The sequence below is a fragment of the Bombus bifarius genome, unplaced genomic scaffold, assembly GCF_011952205.1.
Source record: "Bombus bifarius isolate JDL3187 unplaced genomic scaffold, Bbif_JDL3187 scf7180000008401, whole genome shotgun sequence".
Taxonomy (NCBI): domain Eukaryota; kingdom Metazoa; phylum Arthropoda; class Insecta; order Hymenoptera; family Apidae; genus Bombus; species Bombus bifarius.
Genome location: NW_022884639.1, coordinates 152,277 through 169,414, shown reverse-complemented (window position 1 = coordinate 169,414; position 17,138 = coordinate 152,277). Strand labels below are relative to the sequence as shown.

Genomic DNA, 17,138 nt, shown 5'->3' with positions numbered 1-17,138 from the left:
ATTTTTAGAAAATTACGTAACTCAACATTTGTGATTATACAGTTTGTTTTTTTTAAACTCGACAGGTCTCGGTTTCAGTGCAATATTCCATTATGTGTCACTCAATTATCAATTCGAAAGAGCTAGTTATACAACCCGATATAATATTTCTCTTAGCATAGCCAATAGGCCTTGCGACATCCTTGAATATCATACGAATGGGCGTCCTACGCGTGGATCCACACGCGTTTCACATTTATCCACTGTGTCCCGTCAACTGGATTTCGATTTCACCCATTACATTTTGAAATATGCTTGGAATGCGCGTTCTTTCGTCCTCGGAGTCAGAACTAGAAAGAATCATCATCATTTCCTTGTTACGATATACTTTTAAGAAGTTTTCGTCTTCATTATTCGAAGATTCTTCTGTCTCTCCACTTTCAGTGTATTCAGAAATTTCACTGTCTACTTTGCTTTGCCCTAATTCATATTGATCTTCTACGGAGGTATCCTCAGAACAATCTTCATTAATGTTGACAATTTTATTCAACATCTTATTATATCTACTGGATTTACTCGTGATTGCTAGAAAAGGCGGATTGGTCAAAAAAAAGAAAATACTGAGAATACTTACAGTAAGCGGAGACAATAATGGGAAATGTCTACAATAACTGAAACTTTTGCATACTGTCTTTGAAAAACGGTTTGTTCATGAAATCAGTTAGCCCGCCAATTTGACGGATTTCGTGGAGATAGATGTACTACATACAGATTTCAAAAATGTAAAATAATTAATCAAATAATTTAAAAAATAGATTTTTTGAGATAAACAGGCGTAGAAAATGTAACACGATCGGTTGGAGATTTCCGTATCATTTTATTAATATTTACTGAATGTTTGTCATGTTCCGTATCGATGCCGCTTAAAGAATTTTTTCGTTGTGTGTACTACGTACCCATGAAACGTATCAAGCAACTGACCTCAGAAATGTACAGATTTAATGGTCGTTTTGGCACGTTGCGGTACGTTTCCACCTGACGATGTCATTGATCTGTCTGTGGAAGATATATAGTGACCAAAATTTATTGCTTTAATATTCAGCATCGTACGATACCTGTAAATGTCATTACGTGCAAACTATTATTCAAATTAGACTGTGTAAGGCAAATTGTACCATGGTTCAAAGGTACAGGATCCGTTTTCATTTTTTGTGAGCAAGAATTAAATTAGCTTCGCTCGTTAAACACACATGCTTTTATTAATCTTTTGTCGAGAACAAATTTACAAAAACAAATATTTATTTGTTTATTTATTTTATTTATCAAAGACGAAATATGAACTGGATAAAATCGTAATACGCGTAAAAATCATTAGAAAGATTATTAGGCATAGAAAGGCAAGATTACTAGAAAGGTAACAAGACTTATTATTACAGGTTGACAGGGGAAACCGGAGAAGTGCAAAATGGATGTCGTAAAAAATATTCTCGGAGGATTGCAATCGGGAAAGATCGCATCGGTGCTTTCGATGTTCTTGAGCGTGTCGTTATATGTCACGTACTTGTTTGTCTATTACTCCGCGACGAATGTTCCTTCTAAATTATTAATGCCGTCTTACGATTTCATAGTTGTAGGTGGCGGTTCTGCGGGTATGTTCTTTCGATGCCATCGACACAAATTCCATGATAAACCTAATAAAAGTGTGACAGAGACAAACATAACTGTATGTTTACGTGGAAGAAAGAATGCATCTGTTATGTAGTATAGTTATGACGTTGCGCGTTCCTATGCAAATTGGCGTACAAATTTTAACTTCCTATTGCCTACGTATAAACGAATTTCAGATGTATTCTGTAAACATATTTTAGGTTTATCATGAAATCCTATTTGTAGTATCGACAAATTTTGAATTTCAACTAACAACTTTTGATATAAAAATATTTGAGATATTTAAATAAATTAATTTTTTCATATTACAGGAGCTGTCTTGGCGAGTCGTTTGTCCGAGATAGAAGACTGGAACGTACTCCTTTTGGAAGCAGGTGGCGATGGAAGCGTTATATATGATATTCCGCTTCTTGCCGCCAATCTGCAGCTCACCGAGATCGACTGGAAATACACGACGGAACCCAGTCCAAATTACTGTAGAGGTAATTAATATCAAATAATATTAATGTATGCATAACTTTACATCCTAATAAATATTAATATCAGAATTACCCAATACGTCTATATGGGTGAGGGGAAATTTTCGTTTCCAATATTAATAGAAACATACGTATACCTTTGGCAAGATTAATATAAATTTTGGTTTAAATAACTAAATACTTGTATAGATCTATTTAGTGTAACTAATATTGTTTGAATTACACTGAACTATATATAATATTTCGGTACATTTACGTAGTTCTAACGTTAACCCATTAACGTTAACCGGCCAATGATCTTATCGTCGAACGCAAAGAGATATAAACTTAGATCGATCACCAACCAACATTAATAATCGATTACGTATTATTCGCATCGTCTTCCATGTTTTATCGCAAATTCTGCCTACAGCGATGGAGGGGGGTCGCTGCGTGTGGCCACGTGGCAAAGTGATCGGAGGCAGCAGCACGATAAATTACATGCTCTATGTTCGTGGTAACAAAAAAGATTACGACATCTGGGAACAACTGGGCAATCCAGGATGGTCCTACAAGGACGTCCTGAGTTATTTCAAAAAATCGGAAGACAATCGGAATCAGAACTACAGCAAGACTCCGTATCATTCGACAGGGGGTTACCTGACTGTCGAAGAATCAAAATGGCACACACCACTGGCTAATGCGTTCCTTCGAGCAGGACGAGAAATGGGTTACGAGAATAGAGACATTAATGGAGAACGGCAGACTGGCTTTACGATTGCTCAGGCGACCATTAGACATGGGAGCCGGTGCTCCACGGGGAAGGCCTTCCTGCGGCCTGCCAGCGCGCGTAAGAATTTACACGTCGCTATGCACGCACATGTTACGAAAATTTTAATAGATCCGTCGTCAAAGAGGGCTTACGGTGTAGAGTTCTTTAGAGACGGAAGCACGTTGCGCGTCAATGCCAGCAAGGAGGTGATAGTTTCCGCAGGATCTATCAACAGCCCTCAATTGCTGATGCTGTCTGGAATAGGTCCTGGAGAACACTTAAAGGAACACGGGATACCAGTGATTCGGAATTTAAGTGTGGGTCATAATCTTCAAGACCATATAATTGTGACAAGCCTTACATTCTTGCTGAATGAAGAAGTATCGTTGGTAGAGAGCAGGTTGTACGATATTCGATATTTGCTGGAATACGCCATATTCGGTGCCGGTCCTTTGTCAGAGCCAGGAGGTGTCGAAGGACTAGCTTTTATCAATACCAAATACACGAATGCCTCCGACGATTTCCCAGACATGCAACTGCATTTTGCGCCATTTGCTGAGAACACCGACGCCGGCAGAATTTTTAGAAAGATTTACGGTCTGAATAGAAAATACTACGATGCTGTATTTGGGGAGTTTCTTAATAAGGACGCATGGACCGCGATTCCCACGCTTATAAGGCCGAAAAGTAGAGGGGTTATCAAGCTTCGAAGCAACAATCCCTTCGATTACCCGTTGATTTATCCCAACTACTTCGAAAACCCGGACGATGTGGCGAGATTGGTAGAAGGAATTAAGTTTGTGGTCGAGATGAGTAAAACTGCATCATTTAGACGTTATGGAAGCAAATTATTACCGAAACCATTTTCTGGCTGCACGAATATTCCTATGTATACCGATCCATACTGGGAGTGCGTGATCAGATTCTATGCCACGACTCTATATCACCCAGTGGGTACTTGCAAGATGGGGCCTAATTCGGATCCAACGGCTGTAGTAGACCCTCGGCTTCGAGTTCACGGAGTCACCGGACTTCGAGTCATAGACGGCTCGATTATGCCAAATATAGTCAGTGGTAATACCAATGCGCCGATTATCATGATCGCAGAGAAGGGTGCCGATATGGTAAAAGAGGATTGGTTCAAGAAACGGAGTTTACAGTGAATAATTGTTTTGTAATATCTCAAATAAGTGAGCAGTTTTTGCAAATTAATTTACAGCGACTGCTATTGTTTATTGCATAATAGAAACGTATAATTATGAACTCGAAATATATTTTCATCGTATATTGCGAATAGCGGAATTCGCGTCAGAATATAGTCTGTTTATCCGAACTTATCGGGGAACAAACAGTTAGTAAAGCAGCGGTTCAACAATTTTTCCTGTTACGTTCCTTTGATGTTGATATATTGCATTGCAATCGAAACGTATAGTGTGAGATAAGCATAGCGTCGATGAAGAAAAATTGTTACAGACGTTGAGTACTATATTTCGTAATTTCTTTCCTTCATCCTGTGGATATGATTTGTACATACATATTTGATAGAATACAGTCGACTTTCTGAATAGCGCAACAATGGGAATTTACAATATCTGTATGTACGTTTATTATAGTGGTAGAGGCAAAGAAAATCGAATCATCCTGTCTACTTTTATAAATAATAAATTACAGAATGCTTTAGAATAAAATTAGATATGTACAAGAATCGAATTATTTTTTACTATAATTCAATTTATGGTCAACTCCTACATACATTAAACTTATGGCTGATGATAATGCTGGCAGTATATTTGCTGACCCAAGAGATTGTTGGTTCTTTTTGACACCTGCATACAGACAGTTGGGCCATAGACGTTACAAAATTTCGGCAATTCAACTAGTCGAAAATGAAAAATGAGGAAATTACGTTGAAAACCTTGTTCATCAATTATTAAGGCGTGTACACACTGTTGTCGATCATGCGCCGGCAACTACTGGATCATTGCTGTATTTGAGCCAATACGCACTTGGTTTCGGCGAACAACGAAACGCACTGAATCAAATGGAAATGTTGACAGAACAGGTAATTAATTTTCCTGCAGACCAGATATGGTTTAACATTAATATTAGTTACTCGTTAATCAACAAGATAGACCCATCTTAAATATTCTATATTTTCGACTTCTTTTTTCGCGTAGAATCACCCCCTTACCGCTTGTACCACCAGTTACCAACCACCCTGTATATCGGGCATATTGCTCCTTTTTTCCAATCTTCTGGTATCTCCTCCCCATTCCATATTTTCCTTAGCAACTCCCATAACGCCTCCCGCATTTCCTTCGGAAGCACAAACATAAATTATATTTTATATATTAATTTTTAATATTATATCAATTATAATTAAATTATATAAATCATATATGAGCACCAATATAACCTCAGGAGGAGTAAATCACTTTGATTGGAAGCATCTACTTCATGCAAATTTTTATTTTCAATCATAACAGTATCATACTAAAGAAATTACCAGCTGTTGACTGCAAAACTCTATGGCATTCCATTAACAAACAATGAATTAAAATTTGGCAACTCTGGAACAATGTGCTAAAGCTATGTAAATATCTGTAACAGAAAATCTAAAAATGCCAGATATGCTTCAGTATATAAACAGTATTTAAACAATTTAAGATCATATTCAATGTCATTAGCAGTGACGGATTGAACTTCATCTGCAACAAATTCCACAGCAAATATTCCACATAATGTTCATCATTTTCTTTATATTCATTTGATGCATCAAATGCTAGCCAACTTACCTGTCCTCGATGACTGAACTGCTTTTTGTCCAGCCATGCCCATCCATTTTTCAGCTTCTTCGGGAACCTGTTACTTCTTTTCACTTCTTGAGAAATATGGAACATTTCTTAAGAAATTTCAGGCTCGATACAGCGACGATTTGTATCGCGTGAATATTTTTCAGGTGCATCAGTCATATGTATATGTGTATATTGAATTACACATGTTGAGGTTAACTGATGAAGGAACGAATGGATTGTAACAGAAAACTATATTGAAATAAGTATAGTATAAGTATAAGTGTAAGTGTAAGTGTAAGTGTAAATATAAGTATAAGAATGATAAGTGAGCAAAATGCAGTACTCAGACAACAAACACAACAAATTATGGTTATGCTACAACTACTTACAAACATGTTAAGTAAAAGATAGAAATGGACACGCTGAAAGTAGCAGCTTAGAACTGCAATGGTCTACAACAACGGACCCTCGAAACTAAAACATTTCTCTATAACAATAATATTGTGGGAAAAGTATATAAAATATGTAAAGTATCTTGTATAAGTATACAAGAATATCGTCTCACGTGTTACCCAGCTCTTCATCTAAAACGAAAGTCGATTCTCTGCCTATCTGCAATTCTACGGATTCCGAACATGTTTTTAACGCGTTCCTAACCTCGACGATCGACATACCACGCAATCTACGTCTACAAACTTGAATGATCTCGTCACCAATTCGAAACAACTTCGATTTGGCTGCTACTTCATTTGCATCCATCTTCGAAATCACGTTGAAAGATACTACAAAACCTTTCGACGTTCCACCGTTGTTTGTTCGCCTGTACAGTTCGCACGATACTCTGTAAATCCTACAAAACCTCATCGCAACCATCCGTGTTGTCCGCGCGCGTACCGCGGTTAATTTGGGCGCTCCAATTCTCACACACTGATCCGCTCGTATTAAAATTATGAGATGGATAGGACGTGACGGGTACCAAAGAAACACTCGGAAATGTTTAAACAGTATATTTATTAACAATGCTTGCTTTCGACGCTTTACGTAGAACTCGCGATTACAATTAACGATTCACGCTTCTCTGTTACAACTCGAATGATACCGATCGAGTTAAGATAGCGATTGAGCAGAGTACGTGCTATAAGTTAAGATGATGACTGCTCATGATACGTCGAGGAACTGTGTTTTCTTTTTTTTTTTTTTTTTTTTATTTATTTGTTGAAATTACAATCAATTCTCGCGTTGAGAATTTTCAGTAATTTTTCTGGCGTGGCGCAGTGACATGGCTGTTTATTTACAATAAGTTAATACTTATTATAGATAGGTATAATTTATAAGTATTATAAGTAAGTGCAAATGCTTAATTTGGATAACTAAATGAATCTAACGTTTAGGTCTAGCGGGTAGTGCCTCTTCAGCCTTCGAATCTGGTCCGTCGTATCGAGTAGTCCAGTGATTAGGGGGTTTCGGTGCTTCTTGACTCTTTTGCTATATCTGTCGCTATATTTTGCTATTTCCTCTTTGACTGTAGGTATCTTGAGGTCGCGATGGATGGTTTCGTTGGTAACATACCAAGGTGCGTCTATTAAGGCTCCTAGCGTTTTCGATTGGAATCGTTGTAGTATTTCGATGTTGGAGTTACTTGCTGTTCCCCATAGTTGGATTCCGTAGGTCCAGACAGGTTTTATTACGGTCTTGTAGAGGGTAATTTTATTCTGTATGTTTAGTTTGGAGCGTCGGCCCGTGAGCCAATAGAGTTTTTTTAGTTTGTCCTTTAGTTGCTTCGTTTTATCTGAGATGTGTGTCTTCCACGTTAGTCTCCTGTCCAGGGTCATGCCCAGGTATCGGACTGTGTCCCTGCTAGGAACTGTTGCATTGTTGATGGTGATCTGGGGGCAGGTTTGTTTTCGGAGCATGAAGGTTACATGTGAGGATTTCTTTTCGTTGACTTTGAAGCCCCATTTGTGAAACCACTTTTCCATGGAGTCGAGACTTCGCTGGAGAGTGGATGAGGCTATTACCGGGTCTGCGTGGGTAGCTAATAACGCTGTGTCGTCTGCAAATGTCGCTATTGTTATATCGTTTGATATAGGTAGGTCGGCAGTGTAGATGGAGTACAGTAGGGGTCCGAGGACACTACCTTGGGGTATGCCGGCTTCTATTGGGAATGTTGCGGAAGTGGCGTCTAGGCATTTAACCATGAATTGTCTATTGGTTAGGTAAGATTTTAGGATGGAGTAGTAGGGGTGAGGTAGGATCTTTTTAAGCTTGTATAGTAGCCCTTCATGCCATACTTTGTCGAATGCCTGTTGGATGTCTAGGAAAACCGCTGAGCAATATTTTTTCTTTTCGAGTGTTTGGCTGATCGTATGAGTTAAATGGTGGATTTGCTCTACTGTAGAATGATGTTTTCGGAAGCCGAATTGGTGATCTGGGAGTGTTTTCAAGTTCTCTAGGATTGGAAGGAGTCGGTTCGTGAGCATCTTCCCGAATAGTTTGGACAGGGTAGGTAAAAGACTGATTGGGCGATAGGAGCTGGTTTCGTATATCGGTTTACCGGGTTTAGGGATGAGAGTAATCAATGAGATTTTCCAGACCTTAGGATAGTGTTCCAGGCGAAGGATAGCATTAAAAATCGATGTGATGAGTGCTATCCCTTTCGTGGGAAGTTCCTTGATTGCTTTATTGCCTATTAGGTCGTGTCCTGCTGCTTTCTTGGGGTTTAGGCGACTGATTGTTTCTATAGTCTCTGCAGAGGAGAAGGGTTCGATGTGCAGGTATTCAGTAACGTCCGCGGCGGCTTTGGGGGAATGGGGTTTGAATACTTTTGACAAGTGTTTAGCAAACAGGTCGGCTTTTTCTATAGGGCTTCGCGCCCATCCACCTTGCGGACGGCGGATAGGTGGGATTATTTGTGGGGGGCGTGTGAGTTTCCTGGAGGCCTTCCATAGTGAGTAGTTGGAGTCGGCTGTGGGGGATAAGCTGGCGAGGTATTTATGGAAACAGTCGTTTTTATAGTTTTTTAAGTTTCTGGATAGCTTTCTAGTTGCGTTGTTTAGTTTGCGTTTGTCATCCGGTGTTCTATGGGTCTGCCATACTCTTCTTAGTCTACGTTTTTCTGCTATTTTTTTAGTATGTATTGGGGATATTCTTGTTTGCTGTTAGATGGCTTTGTCGGTGTGGAGAGGCGGATTGCGTTTATTATGCTCGTGTTTAAGTATTCCGTGGCTGCTTCGATTTCTTCCTTTGTTTTTAGTGGGGTGAAGGCTGAGGTTGAGTGTGTAAAGACTTCTCTGAAGAGCTGCCAGTTGGTGTGTTGGTTGTGAATGGAGCCATTAGGTGTATTCTCGATGATTGTTGAACTGACTGTTGCTATCACGGGAGAATGATCAGAGGAGAGATCAGCCGAGGAGTTGATCTGTACGTGTCTTTCTGAGATATTTTTAGTTAGGAAGAAGTCGAGAAGGTCGGGTATTTTGTTGGTGTCAGTGGGCCAGTATGTGGGTTCGTATGTGGTGAGGTAGTTGAGGTTGTTGTTTATTATGCTGTTTAAGAGGTTTTTGCCTCTTGCTGTAACCAGTCTGCTGCCCCCATTGGTTGTGCTCGGCGTTATAGTCTCCTCCAACTATGAATCTATTGCCCAGGGTGTCCAGGAAGTTATCAAAGTCTTCTTTGGCGATGGAGTGTCTGGGAGGGCAGTATACTGCTGAGGTGGTGATTGTGCCATGACAGTCTTCTATTGCTACGTTTGTTGCTTGGAGGTAGTCTTTCTGGAATGATGGAAGTTCGTAGTGCTTAATACTTGCTTTGATTATTATTCCGGTGCCACCGTGGGCCTTTCCGCTGGGGTGTTGGGTATGGTAGAATTTGTAACCATTTATTTTCAGGTAGCTCTTGTCGGTGAAGTGGGTTTCCGATACGAGCATTACGTCGATTTGCTGGTGTTTTAAGAAGAGTTCTAGTTCAAGTTTGTGTTGCGCTAGACCGTTGGCGTTCCAGAGTGCTATGCGCCTTGGTTTTATTTTGAGTCGGGGCGTGCTAATTTTTCCACGATGAGTGTTAGTAGCGATAGCAAGTGATTTATTTGCTCTGATTGTTTCTCTATTAGCTTTTCAAGCCTTGAGGAGTTGTCTGTGTTAGGTGGGTTGGGGACACTGTTTTGGGGAAGATTCCTTTGGCTGTTCGGGTTATTTTGGGTGCTTTGTACTGCTTGGGCATAGGAGGTTGAGGTGGAGATGAATTTGGTAGGACTGGGTGTTTGGTTGGTTGAGGGGGTTGGGGTAGTCGTGAATTTCGGCGGGCTGGGTGTTTGGTTGGATACCTCTTTTGCTCTGAGCTTAGGGTACCTGTTCGTGTATAGTGTTTTATATGCTGGGCAGCCTTTGTAGTTGGCAGGATGGTCCCCTTGGCAGTGGATGCATTTCGCTGGGGTTTCCGGTGATTTGGCGCACTGGTCAGTGGAGTGAGTGCCCTGTGTTTTCTGTGACGATGATGCTGCGGAGGAAAACTGTGATGGATCTGTATCTAAGGATACGAGATCATTGGATTCGTTAAGGAAAGTTTTCGTTAGGAAAGTGAGAGAAATGGACGTCGCTGTTAATTGGTTAATCTACTAGGTTGGTAGGTAAGGAAGGATGCTAACCGTCCTCGAGTAAGTTGCTAGCAAACATCATATACATAGTCAAATTAGTCAGGAATACGTTCAAGCAACCATCGTTACAATACAAACTAACAGCAATTACTTCCAGATGTCAGGAGTATATGCACCACCGCGACACAAAGTGATATTACAAAAATGGGAAGAGTATTTTCAATCCTTAGGCGACAAAAATTAACTCAAAAATTAACATATCTTGAGGTAGAACACTAAAAATATATTAGAATTAGTAATCTCAACATATTATCCACAGGAAGACCAACATACTGGTCAACAGATCTAAACAAAATACTTGATTTGTTTGATTTTTCAGTTATAAGAGGACTAAACAAATTAAAAATAACACCCAGTCTTGAGCTTAGTTGATCATACACTGATATTAATAGAATACATAAGTAAGCCAATACTTTACAGCAATCCAGCTTTGCAATAAAACCACAAAAAGGTAAACATTTAAAGAACTAATTGAGAGCAAAATCAACTGCAGTATTGTACTAAAAACACCCGAACACATTGAACAGGCAATATCATTGACAGAAATTATACAAGAAGCAGCATGAGCAACTACTAATTATGAACCAAACAACAGGTAAACAAAAATAATTCCAACAGACAACCTTGACAAAATTAAAGCAAAATGGCAAGAACATAGAACATCTGGCAAACAAAAAACATCTAAACAATCTCTCAAAGGAAATAAAAAGTAAAATAAAAGATCATAATAATAACGAATTCTCAAAATTGATACAGTCTATGGAAATACACTTTGTGGAAAGACACGAACAAAATAGAGAAACCAATAAAAATAATCCCAGCAATCAGAAAAACACAAAACATATGGGTCAAAAACAAAGAAAAGCAAGCTGGAGAATTTTCCAGCCATCTTTGTAACACATTTACTCCATATAATAGTAACAACAGTAAAACAAAATGTCATTCAGATGAAGATGCATAAAATACTAATACTTCAACTAACAAACATTACACCATACCTAATACAACACCACAAGAAATTAGAATCATAATTGTGAAAGCAAAAAACAATAAGGCACCAGGAATTCTAATCAATGGTAAAATCTTCCCCCATAAACAATACGTTTCAATATCCAATACAATTTTAAGAATCCAATACTTTCCTGATCTACGGAAGTTAGCACAGATCATAATGTTACCTAAACCAGCCAAAGGCCCACACCAAACTGTGTCTTACAAACCAATATCACTACTTCCTATGTTTTCCAAAATTCTACAGAAAATAATATACGATCGTCAAAAACCAACAATAATCATGAATCAATGAAATTTTACTAGCAATAGAAAAGGAACGATACTGTACAGGACAATGAGATTGTACTTCATGGACATTGAGAAAGCATTTGACAAAATGAACCAAGAAAGTCTCTTACAAACAATCAAAAAACACTTCCCGGAACAAATCCATCACTCACTCAAATCATACATAAGCAACAGAACCTTTGTAGTAAAAATAAAGGATGTATATTCTGAAGTAAAAGATATCAAGGCAGGGGTATCGCAAGGAAGCGTTTTAGGGCCAATATTATACACACCATACACGGCCGACATATCAACAACTACCAACAGTAAAATAGTGACATTCGCGGACGACATGGCTGTACTAGTCAGGCATACCAATCCAGAAACAGCAGGTACATTACTACAAGAGCATATCACAAAAATAAAAAATGGCTACAAGATAAACAAATAAAAGCAAACCCCAATAAATGCAACCATATTACATTTACACTAAGGCAAGTTAAATACCTAGGACTCCACTTAGACACACAATTGACGTGGAAACAACATACTAAATAAATTATAGACAAAATAGGGATAAAAAGAAGACAGATGTACTGGCCGACTAGTCGAAACTAGAAAATAAACAGAGCATAGAATATAAACTAAAAATCTACAAAACGATAATAAAATCAATATGGACGTACAGAATACCGCTATGGGGGACAGCAGCAATGAGCCACATAAATAAACTAGAGTCGCTGCAATCGAAGATACTGAGAACAATAGTCAACGCCCCGTGTCAGAAACGAGGATATACGCAAAGACTTAAAAATACCAACGATTAAAAAAGAAATTGGCAGGTATTGCAGGTACATCCAAACCAGCTGCTGAAGCGAGCAAAATTAAAAAAAAATAGAAGACTAAAGAGAAAACATCCCATAACCTCACTAAAGAAATAAAATAGTCAAACTCGAAGATGGTATCCCGCTGGGGGTAGCCAACCACATGTTATTTAGCAATTAAGTTAGAAAAATTTACCAAATGTCCAGCTGGACAAATTGTAAAGTACAAATTAAATAATAAAAAAAAAACTTCGATGCGATATGTTCGTACCCTCTACATTTAAAACACTTAGGGCCTTTCGACTTGTTCGGACAATCTGCACTTACATGTTCTTTATCATCGCAATTATAACACGTTTTATCCTTCACATTTTCAGATTGACTGTACTTCTTGTTGTTTCTGTTGAGAAATGTTAGGTTGGCATTTTTTCCGCCTAACTAATCGACCAAAGGATCGACGACACATTGATAGGTCGTTCGGCCCATTGAAGTTTCCAGACCCTTTTGGCCTATCGGCACTTAAGCTTCCCTGCAACATGGTTTATGGTTCAACGATATTTCATAGGCAATCTGTCAATGATACTGTATTTTCGACCAATCGCGAGGAGAGACATTAACGGGAGTCGTAAATTCCCGTTACGATTATAGTAATCGACACCACGAGTTAATCGATCCCCTGATTTCGGTTAAGATAATAGGGGTGATTCAGTTAGTACAACACTGTGATTCACAGAATTATAAGTTATATATTTCCAACACTTAAGTTACACTGTTGAGTAGGTATAAATCGTAGATAACAACTTGTCGCACGAAGATAAGATAGATGTGCACACTAGAGCAAGGCTCTTATAACTGAATTTAGTATGTTAGTGGACCCTACCCTTGTCAAGCCGTAGTAGACAGTAGTCTTTAGAAATGATTTGGAAAAAGGATATTTGTTGGGTCTGAAGGACCTTAGCTAGCAAATTAATGAAATTTATGATGGGTCCTTAAGACTGTTGAGGGTACGCAGCAAGGATGAGCGGACATCTGGCGTCCGTCTGGCCTGCGGTGTATGGTGTCACGTAAACTTAAGGGTTGGTTGATGAAATAATATAGCTGAGTCGTAACACAACTATTAATTTTATTTTAATTAAACTTTATTATGAATTCAGCAACCACAATGTAATACACACTGAATTAAAATGAATCACAATTCACTCCAACCACGTTATGTAAGACTTAGTTACAATGATACGTTAGGTGCGCGACTGTTATAAGGGTAGAGACCGGTAAAGATATGTTGAGTATTCTGAGGATACAGAATAAGTGACTTTATTGTGTCTGAGGAAGGCTAGGGGTGGGTGTGTCCAAGGACACGGGACTATCGGATTTGTTGATAACAATTTTGGTTAAGGAAGTGAGGGCAGTAGACACCGTCTCCGATTGGATAATAAGACAGTTGGTGCACCAACCAACACGTGGTAGATAATAAACGTAAAGGAAATCTAAGACAAGAAATACTCGCTTGGTCCGAAGGACCTTAACTATGAAAATTCCAAGAGCCCTGGTGGGTACTTAAGACTATTGAGGGTGCGCGCCAAGGATGTGCAGACATCTGGGTGCCATCCTGTCCGCGGTGTGTAGCCTGGTCTCTGATGTGAATTGACGTTACAATGGCCTAGTCTAGGTAGAGGGTCGTCCGACGTAACAGATACTACACTTAAGTTCTGAATTCCAACGGCAATGTAAGAAATGAACCAGAACACATAAAAGTACGTAACAGGTGAAGTCGTACAGCTCCTTCTTCTTGAAGTGTTTGTTCCTTGCTAAGTTCGTAACGTAATATAGAATGGGCATTTACATTGAATTTATAATTACAAGTGTCCACTATGTAATAAACAGTAGCAGCCGCTTTAAGTCAATTTATAAGAACAGCTACTCACTCTGTATCCTATTTCATCAACCATTCCTCTTTTATCATATCGGAACCCTTCTCTGCGATCATGATAATCGGAGCATTGGTATTACCACTGACTATATTTGGCATAATCGAGCCGTCTATGACTCGAAGTCCGGTGACTCCGTGAACTCGAAGCCGAGGGTCTACTACAGCCGTTGGATCCGAATTAGGCCCCATCTTGCAAGTACCCACTGGATGATATAAAGTCGAGGCATAGAATTTGATCGTGCACTCCCAATATGGATCGGTATACATAGGAATATTCTTGCAGCCAGGAAATGGTACCGGTACAAATGTACTTCCATAACGTCTAAATGATGCAGTTTTACTCATCTCGACCACAAACTTAATTCCTTCTACCAATGTCGCCACATCTTCCGGGTTTTCGAAGTAGTTGGGATAAATTAGCGGATAATGGAAGGGATTGTTGCTTCGAAGCTTGATAACACCTTTGCTTTTCGGTCTTATAAGCGTAGGAAGCGCCACCCACAAGTTTCTGCCGACTAACTTCCCATACACAGCTTCGAAGAATTCTGTGGACAGACCATGAGTAGTTTTAAAAATTGTGCCGCCGTCGGTGTTCTGACTCAATACCCCAAAATGCACTTGTATGTCTGGGAAATCGTCCGAGGCATTCGCGTATTTGGTATTGATAAAAGCTAGTCCTTGGAGTCCTCCTAAGAGAGTTAATGGGCCGGTTCCGAATAAGGCATATTCTAGCAAGTATCGAATATCATACAAATTGCTTTCTGGCAACGATACTTCTTCATCCAGCAAGAAGTAAACGCCTCCCGCAAATATGTGATCTTGAAGATTATGACCCACACTTAAATTCCGAACCACTGGTATCCCGTGTTCCTTTAAGTGTTCTCCAGGTCCTATTCCAGACAGCATCAGCAATTGAGGGCTGTTGATAGATCCTGCGGAAACTATCACCTCCTTGCTGGCATGGACGCGCAGCGTCCTTCCGTATCTAAAGAACTGTACACCGTAAGCCTTCTTTGACGACGGATCTATTAAAATTTTCGTAACATGTGCGTGCATAGCAACGTGTAAATTCTTACGCGCGCTGGCAGGCCGCAGGAAGGCCTTCCCCGTGGAACACCTGCTGCCATATCTAATGGTCCCCTGAGGAAACATAAAGCCAGTCTGCCGTTCTCCATTAAGGTCTCTATTCTCGTAACCCATTTCTCGTCCTGCTTGAAGGAACGCCTTGCCCATTGGACTCTGCCAAGGTGCTTCATCGACAGTTTGGTAACCTCCCGTCGAATGATACGGAGTCTTGCTGTAGTTCTGATTCCGATTGTCTTCCGATTTTTTGAAATAACTTAGAACGTCCTTGTAGGACCATCCTGGATTGCCTAGTTGTTCCCAGATGTTGTAATCTTTTTTATTACCACGAATATAGAGCATGTAATTTATCGCGCCGCTGCCTCCAATCGCTTTGCCACGTGGCCACAGGCAACGACCCTCCTTCATCGCTATAGGAAAAATTTGCGATAGAGTACATGAAAGGCGATGCGAATAATTTGTAATCGATTATTAATGTTCGTTGGTGATTGATTTGCGTTTTTATAGACGTTTATTGCGTTTTATCATTTGCCGGTTAACGTTTGTGAGTTAACGTTAGAACTACGTAAATGTACCTAAATACTCTATATATAGATCAGTATAATTCAAATAATATTAGTTAAACTAAATAGATCCATACAATTATTTAACTATTTAAGCAAAAATCTGTGTTAATCTTGCTACAGATATATGTATGTTTCTATTAATATTGAAAACGAAAATTTTCCCTCACTCATATAGACGTATTGGATAATTCTGATATTAATATTTATTAGGATGTAAAGTTATGCGTACATTAGTGTTATTAGATATTATTTACCTCTGCAGTAATTTGGACTGGGTTCCGTCGTGTATTTCCAATCGATCTCGGTGAGCTGTAGATTGGGGGCAGTAACAGGAATATCATATATAACGCTTCCATCGCCACCTGCTTCCAAGAGGAGTACGTTCCATTCTTCTATCTCGGACAACCGACTCGCTACCACGGCTCCTATAATCATGTAAATTGGCAGAACATTATAGAACATAAGTAAGAAAACATCAATCTACTCAAACATTAGAAATACTTTTATTTCAAAAATTTGTGGTTTAATATCAAATCATCGAAAAAGGAAAAATATTTAGTTCATAGCACAAAATGGATTTCGTGATAATCCTAAAATATGTTGCAATAATGTATAATTTATACGATATTTATAATGTAATATATATTTATAACATATTATAAAATAAGCTTAAATTACGTTTATGTGCAGGAAAGGTGAAGTTAAAATTTCCTTGTTAATATATACAACAACGCACAACGGCATTAAATGTACTGCACAACAGATAGAGTGGCTAAAAGAAGGGTGTAATGGGTAATCGAGATGTGTATATTGTTAGATTTGTGTGTTACTTTATTATATGGATAATAAAGCGCTCCATCTCGCGTGAAAACACACAGATACGCGCTTCTTTCTCATACTTTCATTTCGTTTATGATGTAATTTTCTATCGACATCATGAAAAAACGTACCTGCAGAACCACCGCCTACGATTATGAAATCGTAAGATGGCAAGAGTGATTCGGAAGGAAGATTCTTCGAGGAATAATTAACAATCGAATATATGGCGTATAGCGATAGGCTTAAAAGAATGGAAAACATCGATCTGACCAGTTCTGGTCGGACTCCTCTGAGAATATTGCGGCTGACATCCAT

The 17,138-nt window shown here is 39.0% G+C and overlaps 2 protein-coding genes across 2 annotated transcripts; one reads left to right on the top strand and one right to left on the bottom strand.

The window, feature by feature from the left end:
- The first annotated feature begins 1,444 nt into the window (after window positions 1–1,444).
- On the top strand, window positions 1,445–4,056 carry LOC117212855 (glucose dehydrogenase [FAD, quinone]-like). The gene is made up of 3 exons (XM_033457933.1): window positions 1,445–1,628; window positions 1,959–2,129; window positions 2,539–4,056. Exons 1-3 carry the CDS (start codon window positions 1,445–1,447, stop codon window positions 4,038–4,040), a joined length of 1,857 nt encoding a protein of 618 aa, XP_033313824.1. The 3' UTR covers window positions 4,041–4,056.
- Window positions 4,057–12,918: 8,862 nt separating this feature from the next.
- LOC117212844 (glucose dehydrogenase [FAD, quinone]-like) lies at window positions 12,919–17,138 on the bottom strand. The gene is made up of 4 exons (XM_033457907.1): window positions 16,955–17,138; window positions 16,259–16,429; window positions 14,351–15,848; window positions 12,919–12,954 (listed from the first exon to the last, which is right to left on the bottom strand). The coding sequence occupies exons 1-3, from the start codon at window positions 17,136–17,138 to the stop codon at window positions 14,359–14,361; spliced, it is 1,845 nt and encodes a 614-aa protein (XP_033313798.1). The 3' UTR covers window positions 12,919–12,954; window positions 14,351–14,358.